The sequence below is a fragment of the Cibotium barometz genome, chromosome 12 (genome assembly GCF_041138505.1).
Source record: "Cibotium barometz isolate CiBa-2024 chromosome 12, ASM4113850v1, whole genome shotgun sequence".
NCBI classification, from domain to species: Eukaryota; Viridiplantae; Streptophyta; class Polypodiopsida; order Cyatheales; family Cibotiaceae; genus Cibotium; species Cibotium barometz.
This window is the reverse complement of record NC_141057.1, coordinates 34649597-34666654: the sequence shown is the minus strand read 5'-3', so window position 1 is coordinate 34666654 and position 17058 is coordinate 34649597. Positions and strand designations below refer to the sequence as shown.

Below are 17058 nucleotides of genomic sequence, written 5' to 3'. Positions count from 1 at the left end.
TAAGGTTAGAAGCGAAATGGATTCTAACAAGCGATATATATCATTACGAGATGGCTTAACATACACAATAATCAAAAAAGAAGATCCATTAGGCCGCCAAAGAGCTTATTCTCAAATAGCAACTCCCCAATTTCATAATTAGGCACTTCATTGATTGCTATTCTTCAATTCTTGATGGATACAAAGCTAGGAAAAGCGTACCATCATAAAGATATTAGAAATGACACCAAAATTTTTTAAAAAGATACTAGATTTAACTATATTATAGATCAACATCAAATCACATACTTCCCATTTCACATGTGCTCCATTGAGGCACTCCGTTGACTGTTATTTTTCCACTAAGACACTCCATTGATTGCTATTCTTCAATTCTTAATGGATTCAAAGCTAGGAAAAACGTACCATGATAAAGATATTAGAAATGACACAAAAATTTTAAAAAAGACACGTGATTTAATTATATTGTAGATCAACATCTAATCACATACTCACCATTTGGCATGTGCTTAGAGATCTTGATGGAAAGACGCACACAGATATCTTTGTGCACATGTGCATGTTGAATAAGCACCTTTTTCCATTAGGATGCTGCCTAAAATCCATTATTTTTCGCTTCCACCAATGATTTTTCCAATCTTCTCTGAAAATCAAGCATTTGTAAGCATTACAACTCATGGATGCCATGACAAATCACAACAAGAACTCATTAGAGTTTTATCTAAATGAGATGAAAATCTAAAGAAGATCAAGATAGTAGAGAGAAAGCTACCTTGTAAGATTTCCCTTAGAAAGCCTAACAGAAAGAGTTACTACATGGATGAAATCTAAATTTGGTCATAATTCACACAGGTGTTATCACAAGATATGGTAGAGATGATGCTACCTTTAAATTTTGGTGGAGAAAGAAGAAATATACGGAGTAAACCGCCCAAGAAAAAGGGGGAGAAATGCAAAAAGTGGGAAAGTGAAAAGTTGAGCATTTAAAAATGGATATGAAATGAAACTAGTCATGTGAATTTTTGTGAGAACCACAAGGTACATCTGACATCTCTTTGATGTGGGACTCCAATATCATATTCCACTTATATAAAAGATGTGTTAATACTAATAATAAAGATGCTGACCGACGTGACGACATTAGCAAGGAAGGTCGCACTCGTCGTGGAAAGTGACGAGTCTAGGACCTAACCAACCCTAACTCAGGTCCTCCGATATCACTAGCCTGAGGGTGAACTTGCTTGCTTGTGAGAGGCCTTCTGGTGGCAATGCTCCCTAGCTCTGTCAATCCCATAGTCTAAGCGACATACTAATCTACATTTGGATGGGCCAAATGAGTGCGATGCTTCCCTTTTCCAGCTTACATGATGTTTGAAAAGTTCTTGTAAGAACCTTGCATGAGCACATTGTACAAAATATAACATACTTGCATTGTTGTTTGATTTTTCTTACTTCTTGTATGAGATCAAATGAATGGAATCAATGTTATTTATGTTTTCTATTTAAATTTTTGAAATGGTCTCCATGTTGATTCTTAAGCTATGTGTTAAACGGAATTCCGGGATCCAAGCGGAGGCAACCCACACATGCCAAGTGGTCGAGGACCCAACAGCAAATAGTGTTGGTCACATTGGCTCACCCTCCCATAGAATGAAGTCAAAGATACATATATGGGCATTATTATCAGTAGAGCCAAACATTGCCTCTCATTTGATTCTCACTTGTAGGGGACACTATAATGATTATGGATCATGATTGGTACAATTCCACATGGGGAGTTCATTTCTTGTCAAGATCATGAATGATTCAAGTGTTGAATCTACGTACAAGAAATCCAAGGACATTCCTCCACAAAGCACTGTATAGATGTATACCCGAACCAGGTTAGGACGACACAATACTCCATCCCCAATGGAGGGTCTACACAAATGCACAAATACATACGCAATGTTTGTGCATGTCAAGCTTACATCACCTTCTCAAAATTGAGCAAATTATTAAGATCCTACCAACAAACCATGTTACAAGCATGAAATAGGTAGTTGCGAGTGAAAAGACAAAGTAAGGCAAGTACATTCTTGCAAAAGACAACATACTATGCATCAAAGACTTCATTTTTAGAAGGATATTCTTGTAATAGGGCAACATAGTATGCATCAGAGACTTTCACTTCCAAGCACCTGGTGGGTCCAGTCCAAAAAAACAGCACAAAATCCAGTGGCTATTTCCAAAGGCAACATCAATGTTTTATAGATAGCTAAAATAGGCAACATAGTATGTATGCATCAGAGACTTTCACTTCCAAGCACCTGTTGGGTCCAATCGAAAAAAAAAACACAGAAATCCATTGGCTATTTCCAAAGGAACTAGCCCAACATCAATGTTTTTATAGATAGCTAAAATAAAAAAGGATGATGTTTGACCTAAGCTTAAGGTTGGAAAAGGAATTGCTTGAAGTACATTGCTTGCTTGAGCTCAAGATTTGCAATGTGTGTTGTATTTATTAGATCCATAAAGTTGCATCAATACTAATCTTGGTAGACCTTAGGTCAAGCAAACAAACATGAAATGAGTACAATCATACTTTGTGAATACATTTCAAAGCTTTGAACAGAAAACATAATCCCATGCACAAAGAGCACATTATAGATCCCGCAATTCCATAGGAGGGTCTTCAAATAAAACTTCACATACAGGTAAAACGGTTATCTTACAGCAGAAATACATCTTGCCCCATGTTCAGCCACACAACGAGCGTGTTGTATTTGCAAGGAAGGAAGAAGGAACGCCACTACATACACAGGAATTTTTCTCAGAGATTATCGCTTGTGTAGAAAGTTTTAATAGTCCCCACCACCACATATATAATCCACCTCTACATAGCTGAACCGTGCCAAGCTTCACGTTTTTTGTCCATCACCCACAGCAAAAAATCTTTGCAAAATCCACACACTCCTGAGTCCAAATACATAAGCCTTTGTAAAACCAAGCAAACCAAAGACAGGTTGGAATGTCTCATCCACAAGACTTTCCTAAACTTCATGTCAGCACCACTGCTTGAAAGGTGCCATTCAAAGTTTCAGCAGACTCAAAACCTGCCGCGTCGCTTCTTCTCCCTTTGTCTCAGTATCCTGCTCTTCAAGTTCAGATAGGCGTGGTGGAGCTGAGCAGACAGGGACTGTTTGACGCACGCGTACTCGTGGAGCCAAGGAAGTTGCAGGTTTGAAAGTAATAGTAGTAGGATGAACCCTAGGTTGGGATACCCACTGGTTCCCAGTTGTCAACGGCATAGGATTATATGGCGTCTGCACTAAAGGAGCGCCTTCTTCTAGAGAATTAAAGTCACTACTATTAGTTCTTATTATGATTGTCGAAGTTCCACCTTGGAACCAATCTTTTTCATCCTGCTGAAGTTGATTGATTGGGAGGAAAGTTGTATGGGGATCTACTCCACGATTTATGGACACTGTGTGGACTTGTGCAGGCATCGGCTGGACAATATTGCCAGCCCCAAGTGTAGTAATTCTGGTTGCTGTAGTTGACTTCCCAGGTAGCCCTGAGTTATGAGGATCAATAGAAGAATCATACAATTTGTTTATATGGAGATCGCCCCACTGAACGAGGACCTGCTTTTGTCCAGACATAGGCTCAGCCTTTGCATCCATTGATGTCCAGGAGGAAGAAGAAATGTATGGGGCTTGCATATCTGTCGCTCCCTGATCAGAAAATTCTGAGAAGGGGATTACCCTAACACGTTGGGGGGTTGCAACTGACCTGGCCATTTCTGATGGAGGCTGAGAGTTAGAAGGTTGATACACCCGTTGTGGTGCCTGTGTTCTGGGACTAGTATCATCCTTCGGTGCATTCATCAAAGCACGAGCAATAATTATCTGCAACTGCTCATCTGAGTCTGATGGTGATTGAGATGAGGTGCCACCTTGAGTCACAACTGCAAGACACAGACACAAACTGAGGCGACCTTTGTGCTTCATCACTAAAAAGAGGCTTATTTATAAAACAGCACATGCACACTGATATGTCATCACCTCTTGTTTACAGAACTCAAAACAAACATGATAACATCAATCTTACTACATAGCATATAAAAATTTCAGGTTAACTCCCAAACTTAAGTAGGAAAAACTGTGCACCTGCAACTTCATATAAATGTACTCCCAGCTTCATACCCTCAACTTTATCATGTATTGAGTGCACCAAGTGTCCCATTCTTCAGTCCCTACTATGCATGTGTCATACTGGGGGCTATGGTTCAAGTTTAGCAGAGGTCACCCACGTCGTCATCAGCGCAACATCTGACTTGCAAGTTTGAACCTCCTATCCCTACTCTCAATGACGTTTTAAAAAGACAGACCATTGTAATATCCGTCATAAAGGGATTTGCAAGGGTTACTGTAACAAATTGTCACATGAACGTCAAATTCTGCATAATTACATCTATTGCGACAGTCTGTGAGGTCTATTTTCTCCTCTAAATGGACTGAAACGATGTTGGTTATATTAATTGTTGTGTTGTTGTGGACTTCGCAGATGACATCTCCACCATGGCCGCATGAAGGGACCAAGGCATGGCTTTGTGAGAGAATTTTATGTCCATGTAAACAATTCAAGCATGCATTCAGAGAGAGTGGCAGATAGCCAGCACACGAGCACACATTTCAGCTTTCTCTAAACCAACTGTTGGTGCATGGATCGGTATGTGTTTTTTATGTTAAGATTTTGATAAACTATTTTGCAATTGATAATTCGCATAAATAGTTTAGTAAAAATTTTCTAATGATGTCTCTATAGGATGAGGACTCTTCACATCGTGGAGAGGTAAGATATCAACCTTACTGCCAATGAGGTGACAGCTTCAATGGTAGAGATGTTTGTCTAGGACCAGGAGGTCCTGAGTTCAAAACCCCACATGGCGCTTCCTCAGCGGCATCGCCTACGGGCGGATAAAAAGCGCCTACGGACCGTAGAAAATGGTAACTACAGGAGGATCTTGGTCCTAAGGCGAGTCGGAAAAAAAAAGATATCAACCTTACTACTCTGTTCAATTAGCACGGTTTAGGTGAGGCATGGGCCAAGCACTAGAAGGGAGGACAACACCTTTGGAAGGACAAGGCAAAGGCACCTCAGAACCTCGGAGTGATGGTATACAAAACCCTGATCCACTACATTGCAATATAGCAAGAGGCGACATGGATGATATGATGGAAGCGTTCTTTGATATGGAGGTGATTTCACACACCATCGGTGAGAAGGCAGTGTGATTTTCCCAATGCTCTATACTTGAGAAAATTCTCGACTCTCGTCAAGACAAACATTGGTATGGAATTGTCAATATAAGCATCGGTGTAAGTGTATGCCTACATGCATACGGGATGAATGCTATGCACAAATGCACACACGTCCTGATGCAAACTCTAAGGCTTCTATGACATCTATATGCATGAATGATTCTCTCCAAGTGGGTTAGGGACTTTAACTGACTGACTAACTCACTATGGCTGAGGAATGACCTACGTAGCTCGTGCCTGACATATCCTGGACTGAGGATTACAATGGGATCACGGCGTACGACAAATATTATCCTAAAAGGGTTCTAATACTGTACAATGTTGCATTGATGATGATGAGCCATCTTGTCACCATGCACTACAGTGCAGAGTGCATGTGACACTTCCTTCCCGTTACTGGCACTGTGTTTGCCCCCTCCATCCTCGCTTGTTTGCACGCCACCGCTCAACTCAGCCGCTCCTAGCGGTACTAGCGCAGGGAGAACCGCCTCTGTCCCTTTCCACTAGCTGAGTGGGCAGCACTATTGCGTGGCGAGCCATCGCCACCCAGCCAGTGGGTGGTGCTCAGCCCATTTTGTGCCTTTTGAGGCAAGGGCACCTTTTTTCTACGCCGTCCAGTTCGTCAGCGCCCCACTCGTCGCCCACACCGTCATGGCCCGACGCCCTGCACTATGTTGGTCCAGGTTGCTCTGCCTTTCTTCATCTGCTTGCGCCTCTAGTGATCTTTTCCAGCCCTGCCTTAGTGCTATTCGACCATAGATGATGCTTTTGGTGGCTCCCTGTTCCGGCACCAGCTCACCGCTTCTCAACATACTTAACTATGCGGCATCCCGTACCTCAATGCCATCACCTCTACCTGCCCAGCCCTCCTTGCCTCCTCACGAAGCTCTCTGCACCTTTGCTGCCCGCATTCGGCACTTCACTGTGTCATCAGCACGATCAACGGTCAATACAGAGGTCCCTTGGCATGGTGCCTCGTCCATTATGTGTTCCTGGCATAGAACCTTATCATAGCTTGTAATAGAGATGGTGAGCTCAAGTCAGCTGGTGATCTTGCAGGTTCTTGTCCTCTGGCTGAAGCACAACAATGAAGCAACCTGGCTCTTGTCTCCAAGCCAATGGAGCATAGCAATATTGTCCATCTATCTGGTTCTATTGCAGTCTCGTCAACCTGCTGCAATCTCCTGGCATTTTGAGGTAATGGGAACCAACCAGTCTTGATTTGATGCTCCAGTTCTTGTTTTAATCTAGATTCCGAGGCAGGATGGTGACCGTTTGGAGATTCGACAGTCGCACCCCATCACCCTCTTAGGAAACGCTTGCAAAATCCTCCCTAAAGCCATCAGCCGTCACTTGCAGCCTCTTCTTCCTGACCTGATCCATGGAACAGACACCGATTTCATCTAGGATAGGAGCATCTTGGATAACATCTTCACCTTTTGGGAGGTCACTTCTGCATCCAGACTTCGCAGGGAGGACATGGTTGTTCTTCTTCTAGATTTTGAGAAGGCCTATAACAGGGTAAATTGGGCTGTTTTGGAGGGCACCATGCTCAGGATAGGATTCCCGACTGGATGGAATAGAGCCGTCTCCGCCCTATACTCCTCGGCAGCTCACAATCAGGGGCAGCACAGAGCAACTTGGAAGGATTTCGTGAGCAGGAGAGGAGCATTCCGAGGGGTCTTGCTTCTCTCCACCGTCTTCAAGAGAGTTCCCCCGATAGCCCGTGGATTGAGAGTCAGCTTGCTGCCGCCCGTACAGAGATCAGATCCATCGAGGAGAAGAGGGTGGAGTACAGATACCATGCTAGAGCTTCCTTCTAGACCCAAGCGGGAGATAGTCACTGGGGACTTCTTTGAGATTGCAGGCCCTCACAGGCGAAGAGATGGTATTCGCAGATTGCATGGCCAAGATGGAGCTATCATCTCTGACCCCCCCCCCCCCCCCATGTGAAAGCCATTGCCACGGATTTTTTTAGATCTCTCCTCACGGGTGCCCCATTATCTTCACAGGTGGTGGATGCCCGGGAGAGGGTCTGGCAACACCCCCCCGCTCTCCGGACCTTCTTATTGACTCCCTTTACAACAGAGGAGCTGGCAGAGGCCTTGACGGCTCTCCCTAGGGGCAAATGCCCAGGGCGGACGGGCTTCCACATTCCTTCTTTCTTCGCCACAAGGATCTCATGGAAGACGGCTTTCAAGCAGCCTTCAATGAGATTATGACTACAGGTGCCATGCCAGAGAGGCTCTCAGAGGGTTTGATTCACTTGATTCCTAAGGAGGGTGGTGACAGATTGGAGATCTGGAAGTGGAGACCCATCACCCTCCTTGGGACCGCCTACAAGATTTTGGCCAAGGCCATCAGCGGGAGACTTCAGCCTTTCCTCCCCGACTTGATCCATGACTTTCAGACAAGTTTTGTTCAGGATCGGAGCATTCTTGACAACATCTTCACACTTTCTGGGAGGCCACAGCTTCGGTGTCACATGCCGAAGCTTCAAGGTAGATCGGTAACTTCAATGCTCAGAAATCAGCAATCGTTCACGATGTGAATAATGCACAAAACTGAAAATAGATGTGCAGAAAATAGAGAGAGAGAGAGAGAGAGAGAGAGAGAGAGAGAGGGAGAAGAGGACCCAGTATTGGGTCCCGAATACCCTCTGTAGGGCCCCCACCACGGATGGTGTATTTCCTTCTGTTAGAATGATGCAAACCAGAAAATAAAAGACTGAACCTGGACCTTCTTGACTGAGGTAAACCTGCCCTTGACCTTCAGCCTTCACCCTTGCGTTAGCTTCTCCTTGGCTTGTCTGGCCCCCTTGAGTAGCTTCAGCACCTTGTGAAGATTCAGATGCCTGAAATGCAGCCCATGGCTGGGTATTTATACCCTTTGTAACCTTCAATCAGCCAGCTTAACATAGGCGGCCAGCAGTTTTTTTTCCCACGACCAGGTCCAATAGCTTTTAATGCTAGCAAACTCAAGTGTTTTCACACCTACCTGTCCTGTCCATCATGCGCATTTATGCTGGGCTGCTGGGCTGCTGGGCAGCCCTGCGCATGGACAAAGGCTGTTGGGCAGCCAGTGTGGAGTGTCCCACACCTGGCCGGCAGCCAAACTAGGCTTGGGGCCCAGTCAGCTGGCTGTCCAGGCCCCTAGGGCTGGCTGACAGCCCCTTCCAGCCCACAACATGGCTGGTGGGCACAGCCGGGGCCCTCCTGGCCCCTTGGGGGTGGTTCTACACCTACCCCATGCCCACTCTATGAATGCACACCTAAGCCTTGGGGTAGCCCTATGGGCTGGCCCCATTTCTAACTGCAAACCTACATGCTCTACACAGATGTCTAGCATCTGGTCGCAGACCAAACACACAGAGCAACTGACATCATTCCAAAGGGAGACTCACAGCGCGGACTGGCACAGCTTCATGTGCAAGACAATGCACACCTGACCTCGGACGCATGGAGTGAAGGCACAGGAACGGAACGGAATGGAAATGAAATGACAATACAAGTGCAAAACAATGATAACCAAGAGTACTCACATGTAGACCAAGAGAGCTTGATGTTGATTGATTGTCTAAGACTAGAAAGTACAATGCCTTTATAGGATAGGCACACACACTCTAAGTGTCACATGTATATGGGATAAATCCCAATATGCCACATGGCACTTACACAAAGACTAGACATAAAACTCACTTTAGACACACTAGAACACTCACTTTGACTTCATGTTCTAACACCCCCCGATGAAGGCAAGGTGAGAGACTACTGGAATGAGCCAAGAACAGAACATGGCAATGACGGACTACCAACCTCCAAGTTAGAACTAGACATAGTTCCCACACAATCTCAGAGGCAAGTGAGCATGGCTCAGAGGCTAGTGAGCATGGTACAAATGACTCAGAGGCTCATCAAGCATGGCTCAGAGGCTCATCATGCATGGATGCATGAACAACTCAGAGGTCTAGACAACTGGAGCAACCTGAGATCCTATCAAAGCCAATACATGACTCCACAATACATCCCCCTCCTGACTCCATAACAGAATGGTGGGGAGTCAGACACGAAAAAACAGGAAAGATTACAACATTTTAGGAGGACAATCCAAGGCTGTGAACCTTTATTGACTCAACACACATGATTTATTTGCATTCATTTTAGGGGGACTCCCAAGGCAGAGTACCTTCAACACACTCAAAAAACAAAGTCAAGATCATCCGGTGCATAGACCTCTTCATCAAGAGAGAGATCTTGGATGTGAGCAGTGAGAGCATGATTTGGAGTAGAGGTGTCTGCATCGTCTTCGTCTTCGTTGGATATAGTCCCAACCAAGTTGGCATGGTCTTTAGATTGTTGTTTGGCCAGCTTCTGGAAGCAACAATCTTCGGTGTGACCAAGCTTTCCACAGTAAGTGCACTTGAAAGGTTTGAAGTTACCTTTCCCTTTAGGAAACCTCCCTTTAGAAAATAGTGCATTGGCGTCAGGAGTATCAATATGCCTTCTTTCATGATCAAGAAGCATAGCAACCATGTCATGGTAGCTCATGCTTGCCACTCTTAATGCTGGTATAATCTCCCGATACTTAGGAATTTCTTCAATGCTCGTGAGGAGCACTGCGACTTGGTCTTCATCCCCAACTGGGGCCTTCAACGCAGCAAGTTGAGTGATGAGAGACTCCATATGATTCAGATGAGCGAGAAGAGAGTCCTCATGCTTCATCTGGAGTTTGAAGAATTCTTGACGGAGGAAGACCTTAGAATTGATTACCTTATTGCCAAAGAGACCTTCAAACTTCTCCCATAATTCTTGAGCAGTGGAATCAAAGTCAAGATGATGAATAACTTCATCACCCAAACCCAAACCAATGAGAGAAAGGGCTTTGTCGTTTAAATTCTCCCAGTGTAGAATTTTCTTCTCATCCGATTGTGGCTTTTTATCCTTGCCACAAACAACATTCCACACCCCGTCTTTCATAAGGATAAGACGCAACTTTGTTTGCCATGTCGGAAAGTTCTTACCAGTGAACTTTTCAATGAAGGCACTTGTTTTCGAGGACTCCATGGCAATCACGGGTAGTTGGAGTAGATGAAGCAGGGCAGCGGCCTGTTGAAGATAAAGCAGGGCAGCGGCTTCATAAATTCGTGGGCAGCTCCATCATCACGAACAGATCAGCATCAATTCAGGACAGCAATGTGGGGCAGCTCCTGCATTGTCTCGAACAGAAAATTACGGGCAGCAGCTGGGCAGAGTGGCGGCCTGAACAGGAGCGGCAGCAGGACAGCAGAGTGCGGCGGCCTGAACAGGAGCGGCAGCAACAAACGGCTTGTTGCAGAAATTCGTGGACAGCAGCAACGGCCTGTTGGAGAAGACGCGCAGGAATGTGGCGGCCTGGATTCAGGGCAGAATCGGGGCAGAATATGGCGGGCAAATCTGCAGCAATAGAGGCGGCCTGATGGAGCAAAACGTGGACAGCAGCAGCGGCCTGTAGAAGAGACAGGAGCGGCTTGCAGGGCAGCAACGTTGGGGCAGATGGTGGGCAGCAATTGGAGCAAACGTGGAGCAGAAATCGAGGCAGCCACTTGGAGAAGACGGGCAGCAGGTAGTAGAGGTCTTCAAGATGGAGGAGAGCATACTCTCTTGCACTTAGAGAAAGAGAGAGAGGGCATGGCTTCTCTTTTTGGCCTCCCTCTCCTCAATCTCTAGGAGCAAAGGAGCAGTGGCTCTGATACCACATGAAGGCACAGGAACGGAACGGAATGGAAATGAAATGACAATACAAGTGCAAAACAATGATAACCAAGAGTACTCACATGTAGACCAAGAGAGCTTGATGTTGATTGATTGTCTAAGACTAGAAAGTACAATGCCTTTATAGGATAGGCACACACACTCTAAGTGTCACATGTATATGGGATAAATCCCAATATGCCACATGGCACTTACACAAAGACTAGACATAAAACTCACTTTAGACACACTAGAACACTCACTTTGACTTCATGTTCTAACATGGAGTGGAACCCTTGTTGACTCATCCTGGACTAGGCTCGCATGGGACCAGTTTTCCACTCCCCGTCCTGCACCTTCTTGCTCAAATATGTCTACGTGGCATCCAAGCGCGGGATGCACGTGACATTCGGCCAAGATACGGCAACATGACTTCATTGTGCTCCTGCTAGATTTTAAGAAAGCTTATGATAGAGTTGCCTGGAGCTTTTTGGAGGACACGATGTACCGGATGGGGCACCCAGTGGAGTGGATCCGCGGTGTTTCAGGCCTCTACTCAACCTCTCATAGTCAGATTCTCATTCAAGGAACCCGATGTGACAGATTTCCCCTTTCTCACTCGGTCCGGCAAGGCTGACCACTGGCACCATACCTCTTCCTATTAGTCGCCAAGGCCATGAGTAGTTTTCTCTCAGCTCAGGAGACGGGGCTCCAAGGATTGCGTCTCCCCATCCGTACTCAGGAGGAGCTGCTGGACTCAGAGTTTGCAGATGACACAGTAGCATACTTATCCGGAGATGTGGGGAATCTCCAGAGATTCGCAAAGGCGATTGAGATCCTTTGTCGCGCATCAAGAGCGTAGATCAACTGGCACAAGTTGTGTGGTTTTTAGGCAGGCTCCACACCCGCCCCAACTTGACGTCCAATTGAGCCTTTTCAGTGGATCCCGAGGGGCACTCCAGTCTGCTATCTTGGATGTCAGGTGGGCATCGATATCTCCCCAAAGCAACAACTCGCCCCTCTTCTTATGAGCATTTGGAAGAAGCTTTTGTACTGGAGTTCTGCAAGGCTATCCCTAGACAGCCGAGTGGTGGTGGCGAACCAGGTCCTTGCCACCATGTGGTACATTACTTCTTGTTGGGCCTTCTCCCGAGCATGCATTGGTCAAGTACAGCGGTTGATCCAGAACTTCTTGTGGGCTGAAGTGATGGGAGGCCTGCCCGGGCCAAGGTGGCTTGGAGAGTGATCATTCAGCGGGGCCTAGGCATCACTGACCCCGCGATTCAAAGCCGCGCCCTACTAGGTAAGTTGATTGTTAGAGGACTTCTTCCAAGTGGCCTGATCCGTTTACCCAATGGCCACATGTTGGGGGCCCAACCTCATGTATCATGGGGAGCATTGTGCATAGGACCTACCAGGTCCCTTGGAGAATGGATTGCACTCAGATAGCTTCCGCGGAGGCTCAGGAGACGGGACTAGCTCGGATCTGGGGTAGAGACAGACTCAGACTCAACCTCGACAACGACTCTACTATTCCCCAAGAGTGGCTGACCCCTATCCCAGACCCGACCCCCCCGTAGTGGCTGGGCGTGTTTACTAGGCATGATATTCTCTTGGCAATCCATGGCGTGGATGAGAGCTGTGCTTTGTTCACTTTTTCTATTGGACCCCATGGCAGATTAGAGAGATCAAAGCCCCCTCTAGATGACTTCAGTGGCTGCACCTTACAAAGGGTGAGGGTGATCGGACTTCAGGGACACGAGTGGCACATTGACCACCCGCCAGTCAAGGTGGCTAGAAGGAGACTCTCGCAATTATGGATTTGGGAGAGCCGGCCCCTCACACGCCTCCAGTGGGATCCGTGGGAGTGGACTTGGCATGATCCTGCTGACCGGGAGAAGACACTGGGTACCCCGTTCTTCGCATACACCGTGCGGCTAGGCCGCAGGATTCAGATGCCCGATTTCGAGGGCACCCCGAGAGCAGCTGCACACTAGCAGTCACAAGGCCTCTCAGAGTGTTTTCTCTCAGGTTTTTGGAAAAGGCTCTAGGACAGTTTTTGGCCTCGAAAGATCACCCTCTTTCTTTGGCTACTAGCACACAGGAGTTTGGCGGTCAGCACGTGGTTGGCCATAGGCAGTCGACCAGCTGCTTGTCCAAGGTGCGGCCACCCTCAAGAGTCTTTGGGGTTGCCCAAAGGCCCAGCAGATTTCGCAGTGATTTCTCCACATTTTCACGATGGAGAGGATCGACTGTGAGTGGAAAAGGCCAGACCCAGCTGGGTTGCCACCCAGCTGGGGGCAACCTCAAGCCAGGCTTCCGGAGCCTCGTGCTCTAAGCCAGCCACGAACATACCCGAGTCTACCTTGGACCAAAAAGCCCAAGCAAGTTTTACAGGTGAACAATTGGACCTGACCAAAAAGGCCCAATATCAACGCGCGGGTCGTTGTTTTGGTGCCACACTTCATTGCATATGACTAAGATTTGCGCCAAGATACTCCTAGCCTCAACCATTAATAACATGCGATTTCATAGTTGATTTTGGGTGGAAGACATATAGAATGTAATGATAATTTTCTGTGGAGGATCACAAAGACGCTACCAAAGTCAGTAATCATCGAACGCAAGCAAAACAATGTTCTGAAGTCTATTGTCTCTAGTGTACAAGCCCGTAGTCCAAACATTGAGGTTCTCACTATTGATGATGTTGTTAGGTCTAACAATGTGAATGAGTTTTCTCAAGATCATGTACAGGCTGTACCACATAAGAGACGCAAAGCTAGACGAAAGAAGAAGAAGACCAATGGTCGGAAGCGCCTTGGGGACATCACGACACCTGATAGCCCCAAACAATTTCATCACTCACCTCATCAGGACAAAAGCCACCATCTGTTGGATACCAAAAAATTTAACTGCAGTACCTTCCAACATTCCAGATGGGTACTATATGGCCACATGGATGTTCGATGCACAAGACCCTCAAGAAGCTGACGCAAGATTCTATCATAAAGACCCTGCATTGTTTGAAGGTTTCTCCGGCAACATTGCCGACCTTGTCGTCAAGCTACGCAGGAGGGGATGTCATGTGCATCCTGCACTTGGATGCCGTGGACATGACTGTACAGGAAAATGCAAGCCCTTGTGGTCAGGTACAGTTCACTAAACAGCAACCAGCAGATACATCATCAACAGTACAGACAGGTACTATTGCTGTACAGACCGGTTCAGGCTGTACGGAAAACTGTACACCTGCAGAGCACAGCACTGTACGGAAGTCCATAAAGGTGGCGATCTCTGGTGCACATGAGATAAAAGCTGCGATTCTAGTAAACTGAAGCCTTTTATAACCTTATGCTAATGTTTGGTAAGACAATAACAGGTATGGCCACATAAAAGAGCAAGTTGACACGTGCATTCTTGCCCAAATGAAAATCCACAGCTCCTTTCTTGCTAAATCATGTCCTGGGTGACCAAGATTAAAGAACCAACCTATTATATGTGAAACCCATTGCCCAATTAATAACTTCTCCAGCCTCTGTTCTAAATGATGTGAACACCTCAAAGCTTGAATTCGCATGTGTGTCCTTCCCAAAACACACGGACTAACGAAGCTACTTCCCACGCAAACAAAGCTCTGAATAACCATTCTACTTGTCCAATGTCCTGTTCTGTGCCCTAAAACCGTGTTCCAGATGGCATAACCGTGCTCCAGGCATGCCATGGTTCTTGTGCTAGATAATCCCCTATTCCCAAAACTTGTACACTCATAAAATTCTGGGCATCCTGGAGTCCACCAGAGCCCTTTCACATATGAAAACACTGGCAAATATTCAGACTGGTGATAGACCCCTCCTACCAATCTCTCTGGATGAATCCCCTCGAGCACAGACCCAACCATTCACTAACTCGTACAGCACCACGACTCCCCAAATCATATGTAGTGGAAGATGAAGCTCGTCTACAGAATCGTGCCCTGGTAACCAAGTGAGGCCTTTCGGAAATGCAGCAAACAGCAGTAGACTGACTGTTTGCATGATAATGATGGCTCCGAGGGTGAAAATATGGTCCAGTGTCAAGTAAGGCCTCTGGAAACCCGCCATCTCTTTGCGTTCCATGAATGTTATCTTGGTTTTCAGATCATGCTTATAAACTATTCATCTGCACATATGTAAATGTATGCATATAGTATGGACATGTAAAAGCCCATGTATAAAAATAAGCACACTCTAAATTATGAATTCAGGCCCAACAAAACTGAGTTTAAAAGTGGAGGCTAAAATGGCTCTTTGTTCTTCCCTATCTACCACCATCCTAACCTATTTAATGAAGTTCATAGAAGAAAAGAAGTATAACAGCCATGATAGAGGAGTGAAAAGACAAATGTAGTTGGTTCTTTTGCACTTGGTCTAATCATAGGGCTAAGAGCTTTTGCAGAAAGCTCTCTAGTCTTCACATGCCATCAACATTTTATCCTCAGCAAAAAGCACCAACTCTAGTCTAGAATTGGGTTTGAGCTTTGTGTATCTGGTGTTGCATGACTGAGTAACAGAGCAGAGTCCCAATTGACAACGATTTTGCGAAAGGCTAAAATACGAGATTCTGCCTGTGGGGCAGGGGAAACAGGACTGGGGTGTGATTTAAGCACATGAAGGAATGGTGGTGCCCCCTTGTAATCCTTGTGTGAGTAAACGTATCTTACTCCAAAAGTAATACTTGTGCAGGGTGTCTCCCCAACCACTGGACAATTCATATGTGACACTCAGCCCATGGAATGCTTTCTGCTGAGCTGCTTTTTCTTGCAAATAATTCAAACAGTGGAATGGCTTTTTTTATGGATTATTTATTACTGGGTGTCCAGGTTCAAACCCATGCCCACTTCTGCACAGGGTGGTGTGAAAGCCACTCCGGCAAGGGCCCGCCAACAGAGAGTGTAACGCCTTTTGAAAATGTGAGTGCATGACAATCATTTTGTAAAATACCCCACAAAACACAAAACATCTGAATAGCGCAGAACACCGTACAAAACTTTCCACTCACTTTGTTTTAGAGAAGCCCATGCTGCCATAGCTGCATTCTTCTCTGCTTGCTTCTTGGTTTTGGCCGATTCCCCTGTGAAGCTCATGCCTGCTAAGTCCACCGTGGATACAAACACCGGCATATGTCCTGGACCTGACCTCACGACAGAGTAGAGAGGTAGTTTGACACCTGCCCTTTGTGCTGTCTCCTGCAGCAAATTCTTGCAAACCCCAGTCTCATCCTGTAGGATCCCGAGGAAAAACAATATGATGACATAATTACTTTATGCTAGAGGAAAAATTAGGGATAATTTTGATGTAAAAATGCCATTAGACTTCAGTTGGATGCATCAATAAGAAAGAGCGGTAGTAAACATGAATGACAACAATGTACCAGAATTCGGGCTGCAAGCGACTGTGTTGGGCCCCTCTTAGATAGGGTGTTGAGGGCAACTTCAGCTGCAGCATGCTCGGCCTGCCGCAGCGTATTGCAGAAAATTGGGCTCTCAAAGGACTCCCCATTGAAGGTCACTGTGGCTTTAAATCTTGGGGCATGGTCAGGCCCTTCTCTAATGCATGAATATGAGGGCAAGTTGAAGCAGCTGCGCTGTGCTAGCTCTTGAAGCTGATTCTTATGCATAGCGAGGTCTCTCTGCAACATAACACACACATACAATTCACACATTTCGAGGGCAACAATGCCCCACACCCAACAAAGGTCTTTAGAACAGAAAAGATACAAATCTAAATACCTGTTTGCATTAATTCCTCCAATTGAAGGCCTCGAAGCAGATCAAATCAAGCTCGGTAATGAATGAGGCAATTTAGCCTAGCTATGGAAGGACCCCAAAGCGGTGGAGAGCGCCACAGATGGCGCGATAGACTAGGAAAAGCTTAAAAAGCAGCTGTAAACGATGAGATCCAGCGCCAAAAATGGCTGTGAGAAGAGCACAAGCAGTGCCAAGGGACAAACAAAACCCAAAAACATAAAATATATCCGAAGGTGTT

The 17058-nt window shown here is 46.0% G+C and overlaps 1 protein-coding gene across 1 annotated transcript; it reads right to left on the bottom strand.

The window, feature by feature from the left end:
• Nucleotides 1-2648: 2648 nt before the first annotated feature.
• Nucleotides 2649-17058, bottom strand: LOC147633338 (uncharacterized). Its single transcript, XM_086806400.1, has 4 exons — nucleotides 16803-17058; nucleotides 16445-16702; nucleotides 16073-16292; nucleotides 2649-3949 (listed from the first exon to the last, which is right to left on the bottom strand). The coding sequence occupies exons 2-4, from the start codon at nucleotides 16688-16690 to the stop codon at nucleotides 3072-3074; spliced, it is 1344 nt and encodes a 447-aa protein (XP_086662526.1). The 5' UTR covers nucleotides 16691-16702; nucleotides 16803-17058; the 3' UTR covers nucleotides 2649-3071.